A 17,181-nucleotide genomic window follows, 5' to 3' on the forward strand; every position below is an offset into this window, starting at 1 on the left:
GCTACTGAGAAACAGTGTTGACCGCTAAAAGAGTGGGTTGGGACCCGCTCGTTAAAGAACAAAAGATTTGATAAGCGAGGGACGGGGCTGACGGGGGGGGGGGGGGGGGGAGTCTTTCTGAATCTTTCTGGAGACATGAGAGAATTCGAATCAAGGGCCCGGTTTGAATCCTCTTAAAGTGTATCCTTCCTTCCTCCGTCCTTGAGCAAACCACTGATTTGGCACAATGTATGATTGGTGAAAGCAATGCGGTGACACGCTTGCACTGATCAACCCATTCACGTTACCATCAGTGATTATTTCAAGGAAGGGTTGAAGGAGCGAGGCGTTTTTAAGAGTATTCAAACAGGGCCTGAGAGTCAAGGTTATAGGTCATCACAACAGGACGACGGGCGCATCACTCATTCCAAAAGGGTAGCCGTAGTAATCCACAAACTGCATTGCAGAGCACGTCTAAACAAGGGAAGCACAGTGGAGGTAAGTGAGTGTTCTGGCGTTGGAGAAACACAAGTTCATGCTGATGCGAACATAACGACGGCTTATATCATTGGCAACGTGGCAATATCAGAAAGTAGTTGTTTACCGACGAGAAGCGGTATAAAAGTAGAGTTGGTTTCCACAAATTACTCTATTATCATGACGCGCATGGGCTCTGCGCCAGCATGATTGCCTTCGACTCAGCACCGTCTTGTCGTCTTGGACCGACTAGAAAAAGGAAGCTCTTGTATCTCTATTTATCTCTGATTATTCCGACTATTGGTCTGCATCTCCCCAAATCACAGGCAAACACAGGTGTAGCTAGCTCCCAGAATAACCGCCATTACAATTCATGGTGTGAATTGAATTCACCAACTAATAAAAACAATATCATATGGCGTCAGAGTGAAGCTCTCTGCGCCGTCTCATTCACTACTATTGCAGGTGTGGGTCTGATGGAGCCCTTCTCCTCTGCTGATGGAAGACGGAGAGAGGAGCTGTAACTTATGCTGAAAGAGCCTGCTTTCAGCACCGGAATACTGATGAAAACATCTTCCACAGGAAGAGAGAGATATAGGCAGAGAGGGTGCGAAAGAACACGAGAGAGAAAGAACAAGAGAGAAAGAGAACGAGAGAGAGAGAGAACAAGAGAGAGAACTTGTCAGTGGGATAGGGTGAGGTGGTATGGTTCTGGAGAAGGGTGAGGGGGTATGGTTCTGGAGAAGGGTGAGGGGTGAGGGGGTATGGTTCTGGAGAAGGGTGAGGGGTTATGGTTCTGGAGAAGGGTTGGGTATGGGGGGCTGGTTTACTACCCATTCCTCCTTATACCATCTATCTGCCCATAATTGCCTCATCTCAAATCCACTCCTTTTCCCAACATGTTACTCATTTAACTGGCAATAAGTAAAATCACAGACAAGTCAGTGCTTTTGGCCATCCTCGCTATTAGCCCTCTATGTCTTCTCTGTGTCTTAAGCGCTCACGTCAGCATTGCAGTACTGGAGCTAGTTAGAGGAATGTATTGATGGATTCTGACATGGAGTTGCAATTGTGATGCTAGTGGAGGTAGTTGTAATCACCCGTGTTTGATACAAAACAAAACACTGATTCTGAGAAAAAAGAGGCGTGCTTACTGTAGGAGGTGTCTGAATTCACCACCAGGGAAGAAGATCCATTATTTGATGTGGACTGTTGAGTCCAATGCTACCACTGAACAAATGGGTTGTGGCTCAAATCTATCCAAGTACTGTATGGTGGATAAGCTTACGATAAGAACCACCACCCTGGAAATTAGAGATTTTATTTTTATTATCCAATATTTAGTTTCTGAAAGGCTGCCTTTTCATTGCATAATCACCTCAGATTTGTTGTATATAGAAAACGTAGATAAAAGCACCAGAAAATGAAATAACATCTGATATGCGACATTTGTTTCATTTGAAACGCTGCATGATACTGTGCATTCTCCAAAGGCACAAAGCCGGATGGCAGCAAATATAATTGTCTTTAACTGACACATCCAGTTCATTCCAAATTACAATAGCTTCTAAATCCCATGTGGTTAGCTTTTGACACCTTCGGTACCACAGGCTTTCACGGTAAACAACGTTCTCTTTCCAAGGTCAGCGAAACAATGTGGGAGGTCGTATGATAATGGCCGTGCACTTCCAGTGACCACATCCTCTCTTCCTGTTCGTCTGTTTAACCCGGTCTACACGCTGGGTATTCCATTCACACCCCAAACCTTTTCCATTTCCAGTTCACCCATGGATACCTTTGGGGTGCTTCGGTCATGCTATGATGCCACTGTGGCTGGAAGGCATGCTGTTTTGAAGGTTTTAAAAGGTTCAGGCCTAGGTCTCTCATCCCATATACGAAGTGTGTTTGTCAAATAATTGGCCTAGCTAGAAGCTAAGCCAATACAATTGAGTTCTGTTGGAATTAAATTGAACACGGCAGCTAAAAACTTGACTGCATTTCGAATAAAGCTAAACTTCCTTTGATGCTAAAGGACTAACTTGATGGACACACTTGGTAATAGCTCCGACAGCTCCGGCAGCTCCGTTAGCTCCCTTCTCAATGCTTAGAACCGAGGCTGAATACTCAGAAAAGTATCAGTTGACGACCGATGCAATATTTTCATTTTATGTGTGTGAGCAAATCAATTGACCAATTGCAAAACATCTGTTTATGTTTCAACATCAAATAGGGCTATTTATGTGGTCTTATCATTAAAAATTACCTCTACCCTGTCTTGTCAGCTGTCTAAAAACACTGTTAAAGGAAGAACAGGTGGAATAAGAATGACATCAACATCGAAATGTCAATGTTGATTTATGTATGGGTGATAGCCCTTTGAAGTAGAACACTACATTCAATCTTAATCTAGCTTGAATCCAATGCCTCACTTGTATACCAGATCCCCATAGTAATCAATACAGTGCACATCAGAAAATCTAATAACATCTATTTCTTATAAGCCCAATATGGCATGTGCTGGAATATCATTGACAATGTGTTATTCATACATGAAGATACAAAATGATGAGTTGGATAAAGGAGAGAAATATATCAGACATTCATACAGATATTGTCGGAGATAAAATCGACCAGGGTTTGGAATAAAGGTAATCATTTTGACACGCTAAAGTGAATTTGAACTTTCATTTTTCACATTACATTTGAGGGCACAATCGATAGTCCTGCACAATAGAGGTTACCGGAATCAGATACTGACATTTCCCAGCACCCATGCTACCGCACTTCAGACCCCTTCTTATTGTTGCATCCTTAAAAAGGGACCACATTCACTTAAATGACATAATCATACATTTCAGGATATGACAGAGTGAAGTGGCATTGCAGTTACATGGAAATTAAGCGTGATAACGAAGAAAGTTACAATGAAGAAATCATCATGTACTATGTCACAGACTTTGTCCCAAATGGTAATCTATTCTCTATATAGTGCACTACTGACCTAAGTCCTATAAGTAGTGCACTATATAGGGAATAGCGTGCAATATGGGAAAGCAATGAACTGCATCGAGAACCATAAGAGAATGAAGAGATACGTACTGTAGGGTACACATTCGTACTGGACTTCTAGGTACTTATAGGTTCCGGGGCAAGGGTCAGGAAATACATCTGGTCCAGCCACTACAGCACACTGGGTCCGATTATTACATCTGAAAGGAAAGAGAAACGTTAGGTTAACGGGGCCAACCTGGGATTCAAACAACAAAGCAGTCAGCCTGCAATGGTTTTTGGTCAACAACTGAGGGACAGAGCAAGAGGAATGTTAACACTCAAATTCATAGACAGACCTATGGACGCAAGGACTGACCATCCAGGATGATCCAAATGACGGTTTTACAGCATGTGTAAAACCTTACAGTGTGTGTTTGTGGATTCAGATATACTGACAATAGAATCATAAAGTCAATATCCAGAGGTGCCCAATCAAACGCTGATGTTGCGACACTGGCAAATATGATAAATATTTAGCATGTGGTTAATGAACTAGAATTAATTCCCATTTCATTTCGCTGCTCAGATTAAGAGGTCGATGCATTTGCGGGTTCTGTGGACATTGATTGCCATGCTGTCAACTGTAGAATCACCCATTTGACGAGAAGAATAAGGCTAAAACAATGTCAATATCCCAAATGACACCTTATGCCCTTTATAGTGCACTACTTTTGACAAAAGGAATATGGTCCCTGGTTGAAAGTAGTGCACTATGTATGAAATAGGGTGCAATTTGGGACGTACGCAATTTCTGTGCCGTGATATGAATTTGCACTGTGTGCAGACTGATACTCAGGGTATGACGGATGGGGACAGGAAACAGTCGGCCGAGTGCAAAATCGTCTCAGACGCGAAAGAGCCTTCACCTCGGCTTTCATTATCAACACAATTACTTGGCTGGCAGTGTCTTACGTCTGCCATTTTACTTTTGGCATTCATCAATCAAAGCTCAACCACCACGTGCACCCGATGATGTCGCCAGGCGTAATGACACCACTTACTGCACAAAATGTACCATCACATGCTTAACCCCATCAGTCCACAGATCCCAGCAAAAATCGGCTTTTCATTTACAGTATCTGACCATTTATCTGCTTGTCCAGACCTTATATTTAGCCTCACATTGAATGGTTTTACCATTTTATTTTCAGGACAACCAGGGCTACACGCAAAACACTAAACAATTTGACATAAACAGATCCATCCATTAAGGTCCACCGCTTGTCGAATATCTCATTCCAAAATCTTGGGCATTAATATGGAGTTGGTCACCCCTTTGCTGCTATAATAGCCTCCAATCTTCTGGGAAGGCTTTCCACTGATGCGGGGACTTGCTTCCATTGAGCCACACGATAATTAGTGAGGTTGGGCACTGATGTTGGGCGATTAGGCCTGGCTCGCAGTCGGCGTTCCAATTAATCCCAAAGGTGTTCAATGGGGTTGAGGTCAGGGCTCTGTGCAGGCCAGTCAAGTTGATCCACACTGATCTTACAAACCATTTCTGTATGGACCTCACTTTTTGCACTGGGGGGGATTGTCATGCTGAAATAGGAAAGGCTTTCCCCAAACTGTTGCCACAACGTTGGAAGCACAGAATCATATAGAATGTCAATGTATACTGTAGCGTTAAAATTTCCCTTCCCTGGAACTAAGGGGCCTAGCCCGAACCATGAAAAACAGCCCACGACCATTATTCCTTCTCCACCAAACTTTAGTTGGCACTATGCATTTGGGCAGGTAGCGTTCTCCTGGCATCCGCCAAACCCAGATTTGTCCATCGGACTGCCAGATGGTTAAGCCTGATTCATCACTCGAGAGACAACGCGTTTCCACTTCTCCAGAGCCCAATGGCAGTAAGCTTTACACCACTCCATCCCACGCTTGGCATCGCGCATTTTGATCTTAGGCTTGTGTGCGGCTACTCAGCCATGGAAAACACTTCCACGAAGCTCCCAACGAACAGTTATTGTGCTGACGTTGCTTCCAGAGGCAATTTGTAACTTGGTGAGTGTTGAAACCGAGGCACCTGGCGGTCCCGTTCTGTGAGATAGGGTGGCCTACCACTTCGCGGCTGAGCCGTTGTTGCTCCTAGACATTTCCCACTTCACAATATCAGCACTTTCAGTGGACCGGGGCAGCTTTACAAGGGGAGAAATTTGACGAACTGACTTGTTGGAAAGGTGGCATCCTATGACGGTGCCACATTGAAAGTCACTAAGACCATTCTACTGCCAATGTTTGTCTATGGACATTGCATGGCGGTGTGCTCGATTCTATACACCTGTCAGCAACAGGAGTGGCTGAAATAGCTGAATCCACTAACTTGAAGGAGCGTCCAAATCCATTTGTATATATAGTGTATAAATGCTGTTTATAGCACAGAAATTGTTTTCTCACCGGAAAAATTAATATCCAACTAGTCAGTGTGGAGTTTGTGACAGCGACTATGTGAGCATATTACAGTATTAGAGACACTGTCCTGGGATTTCCTATGATCTATGGAGAAGAACATCTTACGTTCTAACAACTCTTGTATAGCTTGTGAGCATCATAGAGTCTCAGCTTAGTGCTCAAACCATAGACGTTTTCGTAAAAATACCCGTTACCGGGCCCTTTTGGGATCTGCCCTTGTCTCACAAACACCGCTCTAGCTCAGCCCCCGTAAATTACACAGACTAATGGTATCTACGGACAAAATCCAACGAATCCAAATGGTACAACCCAGAATTCCTTAGCTCAAACAGTGTTTAAAAAAGGGTTAGTCCAAAACGCACCAGCGTTACGGAGGGACTCATTGGATTAAAGTGTATTGATTGATATGAACGAATCATCTGTGCACATCAGTAGACAAAAGGTCAATGCCACAGCTAGAGGAGATAGAAGTCACATACCCTACGCACGTGAACCTCTGCTTATCATCCCTTGACAAGCTATGCAAAAATCTCTAAAGCCATACAATATCTACTAGCATTAACTGGCTATATGTGTAACATATTGACTACCAAATCTACACGCCTTACCTGGCTGTATTTAAAATGTATTGACTACCAAATCTACACGCCTTACCTGGCTATATCTAAAACATATTGACTACCAAATCTACACGCCTTACCTGGCTATATCTAAAACGTATTGACTACCAAATCTACACGCCTTACCTGGCTGTATTTAAAACGTATTGACTACCAAATCTACACGCCTTACCTGGCTGTATTTAAAACGTATTGACTACCAAATCTACACGCCTTACCTGGCTGTATTTAAAATGTATTGACTACCAAATCTACACGCCTTACCTGGCTGTATTTAAAATGTATTGACTACCAAATCTACTAGCCTTACCTGGCTGTATTTAAAATGTATTGACTACCAAATCTACACGCCTTACCTGGCTGTATTTAAAATGTATTGACTACCAAATCTACTAGCCTTACCTGGCTGTATTTAAAATGTATTGACTACCAAATCTACACGCCTTACCTGGCTATATCTAAAACGTATTGACTACCAAATCTACACGCCTTACCTGGCTATATCTAAAACGTATTGACTACCAAATCTACACGCCTTACCTGGCTATATCTAAAACGTATAGACTATCAAATCTACTAGCCTTACCTGGCTATATCTAAAACGTATTGACTACCAAATCTACACGCCTTACCTGGCTATATCTAAAACGTATTGACTATCAAATCTACTAGCCTTACCTGGCTATATCTAAAACGTATTGACTACCAAATCTACACGCCTTACCTGGCTGTATCTAAAACATATTGACTACCAAATCTACACGCCTTACCTGGCTGTATCTAAAACATATTGACTACCAAATCTAATAGCCTTACCTGGCTGTATCTAAAACATATTGACTACTAAATCTCCACTTCAATCTACTAGGTTCATCTGGTAGTATCTAAAATTCAATAACTTGTCACCAAGAGCCATTCACAATATACGATATGCCCTATGCATGCGAGTCAATCCTCTTCATCATCCTTGACAAGCTATGCATAAATCTAAAACTCATATCAAAATCTTCTGATATCTACTAGGTTCATCTGGCAATATCTAGAACGTATTTGCTTCTCAACGAGGAGCCATTCATTCACAATGTAAATCAAAGAAGGTCAAGGCGCAAGCTGACACAATGATTCATGCAGTACAATTAAAAGGTTCCCTCACACCTTAATTAACATTGATTGTCCCTGGACTAATCAATCGCTCCAGTAAGGGGAGAGAGTGAAGGCAAGTCTCGTTTACAACCTCGCCCCTTAATGAGATATGGCCCGGAGATTCAGCACCCATCCGGGCTTTATGGGGTCGTGACCCCCCCCCGTCACTCACTCACCCCGGATTACAGGGCGAGAGCCTCCGCTAGAAATGTCTGGAGGGTCGTTTGTCCATAGGAAGAGTTCATTCCAAAGGCTATAAACGCCACTCAAATAAATAAGGTACAGGCCAATGAAAGAAGACAATTATAGAAGCCTTCCTTATCGCCAGGCAGGTTTCTCTCTCGGTTTATTATCAAGGAATGGGGGGCTCTTGTAATTGTCAAAGGTGATGGGGTGAGTAGATGTTGGGATTGGATGTCAGCTGGAGTTAGAAAGGCAAGGTCAATTGGGACAGGTATTACGGGTAAGATCTTCAAACACAAAGGCGTACACATATACTTGTGAACATACACACACAGTACATTATCTTAAATATATTTTACTTGAAGAAGCAATCATGTTATTTCTCCTGTTTATCATGATTAATAGATTTAAATATACCCCCCTGAATATTTAAAGAGGAGAGCTCTCTTTGCAGAAGGGCTATTATACAAAGCCAATACCATCCTCCACATAAGAGTTTATTTTTGATTAAAACATGTTGACTGAATGCCATGTCATTTTCAAAACTTTCATCATGGTTTGTAATACATTTCCTCTGGGGTGGATTAAACTATACAATACTCCACGATGTGGGTTGCACATTTAATCCCTGCCTTTACATCTGTCTTGACCAATATTCCAGTTCCCACAAGGCATTGTGGCACATATCATGCAATGCACAGCCTACAACTTAACCTCTATCAAGTTGCAACCTGAATGGCACCCCCCATTCACAACACTACGTTTGACCATTGCCCTATTTAGTGCACTACTTTAGACCAGGGTCAATAGAGCTCTGATCAAAAGTAGTGCACTATGTAGGGAATAGGGTGCCATTTGGAACACATTCCTCGGTCTCATGTGAACTGGCTTTCTCAAAGCACATGAATACTCCAGATGAATAACCCCCAAAAAGAAATACAAAATAATTAGTTAAAATGAAACACATTAAGTCCCACTTGGCGCTACGACTTCACAATGACCAATTAGGAGGATAAACCAGGGTTTCATCAGACTCTTGGCTCAGACGCAGACCCTTTGAACTAGCAGGGTGAAACAACGGATTCGCATGGTGTTGATTGATTTAAATATGTAATTGGGGGAGGGGAAGCTGATCCGAGATCTGTACCTTAGGGAAACATCACCCTGGAACAATGTGCGTTGGAGTCCTTCTAGGGAAAGGTTAAGAATAACATCACTCGTGTTGTGTTTCGTAAGTGTAAGGCTCAAACAGAAATACATATTTGAATTAGCTCTTTTTTTCATTCAATTGGTGAGAATTTTTTTTTACAAAATGACAAATGAAGACAAAATCCTTATTGTAGGGGTATGCTTTGAAAAGTTTGTGGTCATACGCACATCTTTCAAACCGTAGGTGCTGGGTTAATAAAGAACACCTATGAATTTGGAGGGCAGAAATGATTAAATATTAAAGCATTAGACCTCTCACTAAAGGCATTAGTCATACAAAAGTTATACTTAAATCCAAAATGGTTCTCTTGTAAATTATTAAGAATGTCTCACCCCATGTTCAAGGATGGCCTTTTTCCCTTTATTCAGATTACAACTGCTCACTTTCGGTTATTCGAAAACAAAATCTCCAAAATATAATTTTTTAAACAAGCCTTAGAAAGTTGGTTGCAATTTCAGTTTAATCCACCTGAAAAGACAACAAATAGTGGTTAAACTCAAATATACTAATTTATTTAAAAAAATGAAAAAAATTGATTTAAAAAAATGTAAAAAGGTATATTTTTTGTAAATTGCATCATAAATAGGACTGGTGGAGTTGTCACACATGCAGATAACACAGACATATGGAAATGTCTGCTCTACATCGAGATTTTCGATGTACCGATTCCATGGCACATGGTTTATGAATTGACACGCAAAACGACACCGGATTCAAAACTTAAAATTTTTCAATTTAAATTATACAAAATGATTGAAACCAATAGAATGTTATACACTGCTCAAAAAATAAAGGGAACACTTAAACAACACAATGTAACTCCAAGTCAATCACACTTCTGTGAAATCAAACTGTCCACTTAGGAAGCAACACTGATTGACAATAAATGTCACATACTGTTGTGCAAATGGAAGGTGGAAACAGGTGGAAATTATAGGCAATTAGCAAGACACCCCCAATAAAGGAGTGGTTCTGCAGGTGGTGACCACTTCTCAGTTCCTATGCTTCCTGGCTGATGTTTTGGTCACTTTTGAATGCTGGCGGTGCTTTCACTCTAGTGGTAGCATGAGACGGAGTCTACAACCCACACAAGTGGCTCAGGTAGTGCAGCTCATCCAGGATGGCACATCAATGCGAGCTGTGGCAAGAAGGTTTGCTGTGTCTGACAGCGTAGTGTCCAGAGCATGGAGGCGCTACCAGGAGACAGGCCAGTACATCAGGAGACGTGGAGGAGGCCGTAGGAGGGCAACAACCCAGCAGCAGGACCGCTACCTCCGCCTTTGTGCAAGGAGGAGCAGGAAGAGCACTGCCAGAGCCCTGCAAAATGACCTCCAGCAGGCCACAAATGTGCATGTGTCTGCTCAAACGGTCAGAAAGAGACTCCATGAGGGTGGTATGAGGGCCTGACGTCCACAGGTGGGGGTTGTGCTTACAGCCCAACACCATGCAGGACGTTTGGCATTTGCCAGAGAACACCAAGATTGGCAAATTCGCCACTGGCGCCCTGTGCTCTTCACAGATGAAAGCAGGTTCACACTGAGCACATGTGACAGAGTCTGGAGACACCGTGGAGAACGCTCTGCTGCCTGCAACATCCCCCAGCATGACTGGTTTGGCGGTGGGTCAGTCATGGTGTGGGGTGGCATTTCTTTGGGGCGCCACACAGACCTCCATGTGCTCGCCAGAGGTAGCCTGACTGCCATTAGGTGCCGAGATGAGATCCTCAGACCCCTTGTGAGACCATATGCTGGTGCGGTTGGCCCTGGGTTCCTCCTTATGCAAGACAATGCTAGACCTCATGTGGCTGGAGTGTGTCAGCAGTTCCTGCAAGAGGAAGGCATTGATGCTATGGACTGCCCCGCCCGTTCCCCAGACCTGAATCCAATTGAGCACATCTGGGACATCATGTCTCGCTCCATCCACCAACGCCACGTTGCACCACAGACTGTCCAGGAGTTGGCGGATGCTTTAGTCCAGGTCTGGCAGGAGATCCCTCAGGAGACCATCCGTCACCTCATCAGGAGCATGCCCAGGCATTGTAGGGAGGTCATACAGGCACGTGGAGGCCACACACACACACTACTGAGCCTCATTTTGACTTGTTTTAAGGACATTACATCAAAGTTGGATCAGCCTGTGGTGTGGTTTTCCACTTTAATTTTGAGTGTGACTCCAAATCCCGACCTCCATGGGTTGATAAATTTGATTTCCATTGAGAATTTGTGTGTGATTTGGTTGTCAGCACATTCAACTATGTAAAGAAAAAAGTATTTAATAAGAATATTTCATTCATTCAGATCTAGGATGTGTTATTTTAGTGTTCCCTTTATTTTTTTGAGCAGTGTATATATATATGTGATACAATCTTCCCAGCATGCAGATTTTGCTGCAAGGAGGAATAGTCATTAGATCAATTATTTTGGTACTGTCCATAAGTAGCTCGTTTCGGTAACAGGTCCAGGAATGGCTGAAGAATTGCAACATTTACCTAGAACTAACGCTGCAGATAGCAATACTAGGTGATTTGAAAAGTCAGTCAATCGATCAATAAAATATAAATTATTTTAGTAAACCTGTTATCTTTAATTTACAATCTGTAGAAGCTATGAGAATCGAAAGAGTCAGTACTTTTGTGAAGCATCACAGCACAGTTGAGAAATATATGGAAAAGAAACAGAAAACAAAAATGGATGGTATTAAGAGATATATGGGAGGGGTTGAATGGAGCTGAAGGGTGGGACTAATAACAACAACCAATGTAAAATATACGGGGTTTGTAAAATTTATATAGGTTCAGAAATGTTGTGAAATAGCACAGTTACAAATAGAAATCAAACTGGATGTTCATCAGAAATAAAGGACTAAAAACAAACACTATTGTAAAAGAGATTGTATCTGTAAAATGTGTATAAGATGCATAAACTGAAGGTAGAAGCCTAAGTCTTATTGTTTATTAGTTTACTCCAATTGGGGGAGGGGTGGTAGGGTTTGCAGGGAATAATAAAGGTATATTCTAAAAAAAGTATGTGTGTGTGTGTGTGTGTGTGTGTGTGTGTGTGTGTGTGTGTGTGTGTGTGTGTGTGTGTGTGTGTGTGTGTGTGTGTGTGTGTGTGTGGATATACATTTAGCCCAAAAATATATGGGGATTGGAAATGATGCAGACAATTACATTGAACCAACAATATATCTGCAATATTAAAGATGATCCACACCCTTGAGAAAAAGAAAAAAAAAGACAAAATACAGTAAGAAAAAACACAAGAGAAAAAGTACGCCTGTGAAAAACAGCAAGGCCAGCACACTGTTTACGCTGCCAATTCACCACTTTAAGGGGTATTATTTGAACAGTATTCAGACCCCTTGACTTTTTTCCACATTTTGTTACGTTACAGCCTGATTCTAAAATTGTTTTTTCCCCCTCAATCTACTCAAAATACTCCATAATGATAAAACAAAAACAGGTTCAGAAATATTTGCTAAATTATAAAAATAAAAAAAATGAAATCACATCTACATAAGCATTCAGACCCTTTAATCAGTACTTTGCTCAATAACCTTTGGCAGCGATTACAGCATCGAGTCTTCTTGGGTATGACGCTACAAGCTTGGCACACCTGTATTTAGTTTCTCCCATTGTTCTCCGCAGATCCACTCAAGCTCTGTCAGGTTAGATGTGGAACCTCGCTGCACAGCTACTTTCAGGTCTCTCCAGAGATGTTCGACCGAGTCCGGGCTCTGGCTGGGCCCCTCCAGGACATTCGGAGACTTCCCCCGAAGCCACTACTGCATTGTCTAAGCTGTTTGCTTAGGGTTGTTGTCCTGTTGGAAGGTGAACCTTCACCCCTAGTATGAGGTCCTGAGAGCTCTGTTGCAGGTTTTCATCAAGGATCTCTCTGTACTTTGCTCCGTTGATCTTCCCTTCACTCCGGACTAGTCTCTCAGTCCCTGCCGCTGAAAATCCTCCTCACAGCATGATGCTGCCACCACCATGCTTCACCGTAGGGATAGTGCCATGTTTCCACCAGACGTGACGCTTGGCATTCAGGCCAAATAGTTACATCTTGGTTTCATCAGACCGGAGATTGTTGTTTCACATGGTCTGAGAGTCTAAGTGCCTTTTGGCAAACTTCAAGCGGGCTGTCATGTGCCTTTTACTGAGGAGTGGCTTCCATCTGGCCACTAACAAAGGCCTGATTAGTGGAGTGCTGCAGAGACGGTTGTCCTTCTGGAAGGTTCTCCCATCTCCACAAAGGAACTCTGGAGCTCTGTCAGAGTGACCATCGGATTCTTGGTCACCTACCTCACCAAGGCCCTTCTCCCCCGATTGCTCTGTATGGCCGGGCGGCCAGCTCTAGGAAGAGTGTTAGTGGTTCCAAACTTCTTCCATTGTGTTCTTGGGGGAACTTCAATGCTGCAGACATTTTTTGGTACCCTTCCCCAGATCTGTGCTGACACAATCCTTTGACCTCATGGCTTGGTTTTTGCTCTGACATGCATTGTCAACTTTGGGACCTTACATAGACTGGTGTGTGTCTTTCCAAATAATGTCCAATCAATTGAATTTACCACAGGTGGACTCCAATCAAGTTGTAGAAATATCTCAAGGATGATCAATGGAAACAGGATGCATCTGAGCTCAATGTAGCAAAGGGTTTGAATACCTATGTAAAAATGTTTTATTTTAATTTTTATAAATTAGCAACAAACAAAAAAATAAAACTAGTTTCATTATGGGGTACTGTGTGTAGATTGCTGAGGTAATTGTTTTATTTAAAACATTTTAGAATAAGGCTGTAACATAAGAAAATGTGGAAAGTATCAATACGTACCTTCCAAATGCTTAACGTGCAAGATGTGTTGTCTAACGGAATGGAATTTCAAAATGTTCTTTATTTGATTCGAGAAGTCAAATTACTATGGATTATGTGATGTACGGCGTATGCTGTAGACTTGACGAATTATTGCAGTAGGTCCTAAATTACTGCAGAAAAAGCAGCAAAAACTGTCAAAAAAATAAAGATATAGTACATTCAGCATCTGCGGTAAGCAGTCCAGCAGAACATGATATAAATAAATAAATAAACGCTTGTCATCGTCTTGTCAACTGTTTGACATTTTGATAAAGACTATTTCACTTTTCGACAGACTGAGCCAAGTACCACTCGCATACGTACTCCGTCTCAGAACACGGACAGAAAGAAAAAAGGTGATCGTATTAAGGAAGGAGAAGAAGAAAAAAGACTCTTGTTGACATTAACGGCTTGCTTCAATAAAATATAAATTGAGTATTCAACATCTCGGGGCTTGTTGGGGGGGGGGGGGGGGGGGGTGTCAGAGTCTGCTTCTTCATTTTTCAATTTGGCCACAACCCCTGCTACAGCAGCCCCCGGCCAAGCCTTCCCTCCCTACCCTTTGCCGCCTGCTCCCTCCTCTGCCGTTTGTTATAGCGTACAGATTAGGGTTTAGACAGCACAGCTGACGACGGTGGATGTGGCACAAAACGCAGAGCCCCATGTAAGCACAAATCGTAATCGCTATAATCGCTGCTTGATCCCACCGCTGCCACCAAATGACAATGAATGGGTTCAGTCATCACCCCATCCCCCTCCTATTAAACAGACACTACTGTGGTGTCTGTCCAATACTGGGGCTGTGGCGTCCACTGTCGATGACACAGATTCTTCAGGGTTAGACAACTAAAATACAGGATAGAGTCTGTATCAATCTGTATGTATCTGTATGTATCTGTATGTATCAATGAACTGAAATACTGTTTGAAATCAAAAGGATACAGATGAGTCCAAAAAGCTGTTTATGACAGAACAATAGTCATGGATTTGAGATAAGTGACCTGTAGCATTAGCTGCACTGAATTGCTACATAATCAATGTTTACAATAATATCTTCAAGACATTTCGTCAAAACAGCCATATTATGGTGCGATGACACAACCAACAGGGACTGAGTTCTTCCTCAGGTCAGTTGCGTTTGAGGTATAAACGTGTCAAAAAGAAACAAACACTTTGAATTTCCTTTCACTTATTCAGAGAAAACGAGTCCCGTTTGTGTCCCCCTTGAATGTCTGTTTGAGTGTACTAGCTGGGGGAAGAGCATCACAGTGCAACACTCAGGCTGACAAAGTATCTGTTATTAGTCTGTCTCCAGTGGCAATAAGGGAAAATGGTGTGTTATGTTCTTCAGAGGAGAGAGGAGCTACAAGTCTCATCTCACCTGGTCTGGAAAGGTCTGAAATGAGGTGTGGATGGTGTGGTAGGGTGAAAGAGACAGTAAGAAAGGAGAAAAGAGTACATAATACAAAAAGTAAGCACTTTTATAGTGAAGTGTGTATGGTTGCACATTTGTACAACAGTTTCCAGTGTGCATTCAGAAATTATGCACACCCATTGAATTTGTCCACATTTTGTTGTGTTAAAGCCTGAATTTTAAAGGGATTACATTTAGATTATGTAACACAATAGCGCATATTGTGGAAGTGGAAATGTTTCATCATTTGTACAAATCTGTTAAAAAAACTGAAATGTCTTGAGTCAATAAGTATTGAACCCCTTTGTTATGGCAAGCCTAAATAACTTCAGGAGTAAAAATGCACTTGAAAAGTCACATAATAAGTTGCATGGACTCTGTGTGCAATAAGTGTTGAACATTATTTCTGATTGACTACCTCATCTCTGTACCCTACTCATACAATTATCTGTACGGTCCCCTCAGTTCAGCAGGGATTTTCAAACACAGATTCAACCACAAATACCTGGGAGGTTTTACAATGCCTCGCAGAGGAAGAAGGGCACCTATTGGTAGACATTGAATATCCCTTTGAGCATGATGAAGTTACACTTTGGATGGTGTATCAATACACCCAGTCACTACTAACTCAGTTGCCGAAGAGGAAGGAAAACGCTTTAAAAAAGTTTAATGGCTGTGATAGAAAACTGAGGATGGATCAAAACATGCATTGTGTTTGTAACAAGGCACTAAATGAATACCGCAAACAATTTGGCAAAAAAGTGTTATGTTTGGGGCAAATCCAACAAAACATTTCAAATTATTTTTATTTTTTAAAAGGAGAGCCTGCCTGGATCATTAATTTAAAAGACCCTTGTTCCCGTCAGTCTCAACGTAGAATTTATCTGAAGCCATTCATTCGATTTTTCTATTAATTTTAAATGTTTGTAGGCCTATGTAGCCTAATTGTATCTATTTCTGTTTTTATATGTTCTATTTACATCTGTAAATTAACCAACGCTAACACGCCACAGCCGGCCATGATTACAGATACTCGTGTGTGTCCTTTGACACTATATAAACTAGTGACACGCAGTGTTTACCGTTATACCCTGATGAAGACAGCTTGTCTGTCAAAACGTTGGTTATTATGTTATTAAATTAGTGCATCTGAGCTCCTAGAGTGCGAAGCTTTCCTTTTCTTTTTCAAGTGTTCTTCTCTGCTAGCCGCACGTCGCCTAAACAGGTGTGCGTTTCTTTTCCCTCCAATCAATTGAATTGACCACGGGTGGACTCCAATCAAGTTGTAGAAACATCTCAAGGATGATCAATGGAAACAGGATCTACCTGCGCTCAGTTTCGAGTCTCATAATAAAGGGTCTGAATACTTACGTAAATAAGCTATTTCCGCTTTTTATTTCTACATTTCTAAAAACCTGTTTTTGCTTTGTCATGATGGGGTATTGTGTGTAGATTGATGAGGAAAAACTATTTAATCATTTTTAGAATAAGGCTGTAACATAACAAAATATGGAAAAAGTCAAGGGGTTTGAATACTTTCCAATGTAAATTAAATATTTCTGTATTCTAATTTCAATACATTTGATAGAATTTCTGAAAATATGTTTTCAGTTTATCATTTTGGGATATTGTGTGGAGATGGGTGAGAAAATAAAATTAATCCATTTAGAATTCAGGCTGTAACAATAAAATGTGGATTAAGTCAAGGGGTATGACTACTTTCTGAAGGCACTGTAGATAGTGAGAGAGAAGTAGTAGAGATAAATGGGAAGGGAAAGGGAGGGAGGGAGTGAGTGAGAGAGGGAATAAAAAAGAGAGAACACCAAGAAAAAAGGAAAGAGA

At 41.7% G+C, this 17,181-nt stretch overlaps 1 protein-coding gene across 20 annotated transcripts in view; it reads right to left on the reverse strand.

The window, feature by feature from the left end:
* LOC129865730 (adhesion G protein-coupled receptor L3-like) overlaps window positions 1-17,181 on the reverse strand; it is a 306,636-nt gene that overhangs the window by 170,900 nt on the left and 118,555 nt on the right. For all 20 annotated transcript variants that reach the window (XM_055938713.1, XM_055938710.1, XM_055938701.1 and 17 more), the window contains one exon: window positions 3,556-3,665. In XM_055938713.1, the coding sequence (XP_055794688.1) occupies window positions 3,556-3,665 (110 nt within the window). The remainder of the gene's footprint in view (window positions 1-3,555; window positions 3,666-17,181) is intronic.

This window comes from Salvelinus fontinalis, chromosome 11, assembly GCF_029448725.1.
Source record: "Salvelinus fontinalis isolate EN_2023a chromosome 11, ASM2944872v1, whole genome shotgun sequence".
Classification (NCBI taxonomy): Eukaryota; Metazoa; Chordata; class Actinopteri; order Salmoniformes; family Salmonidae; genus Salvelinus; species Salvelinus fontinalis.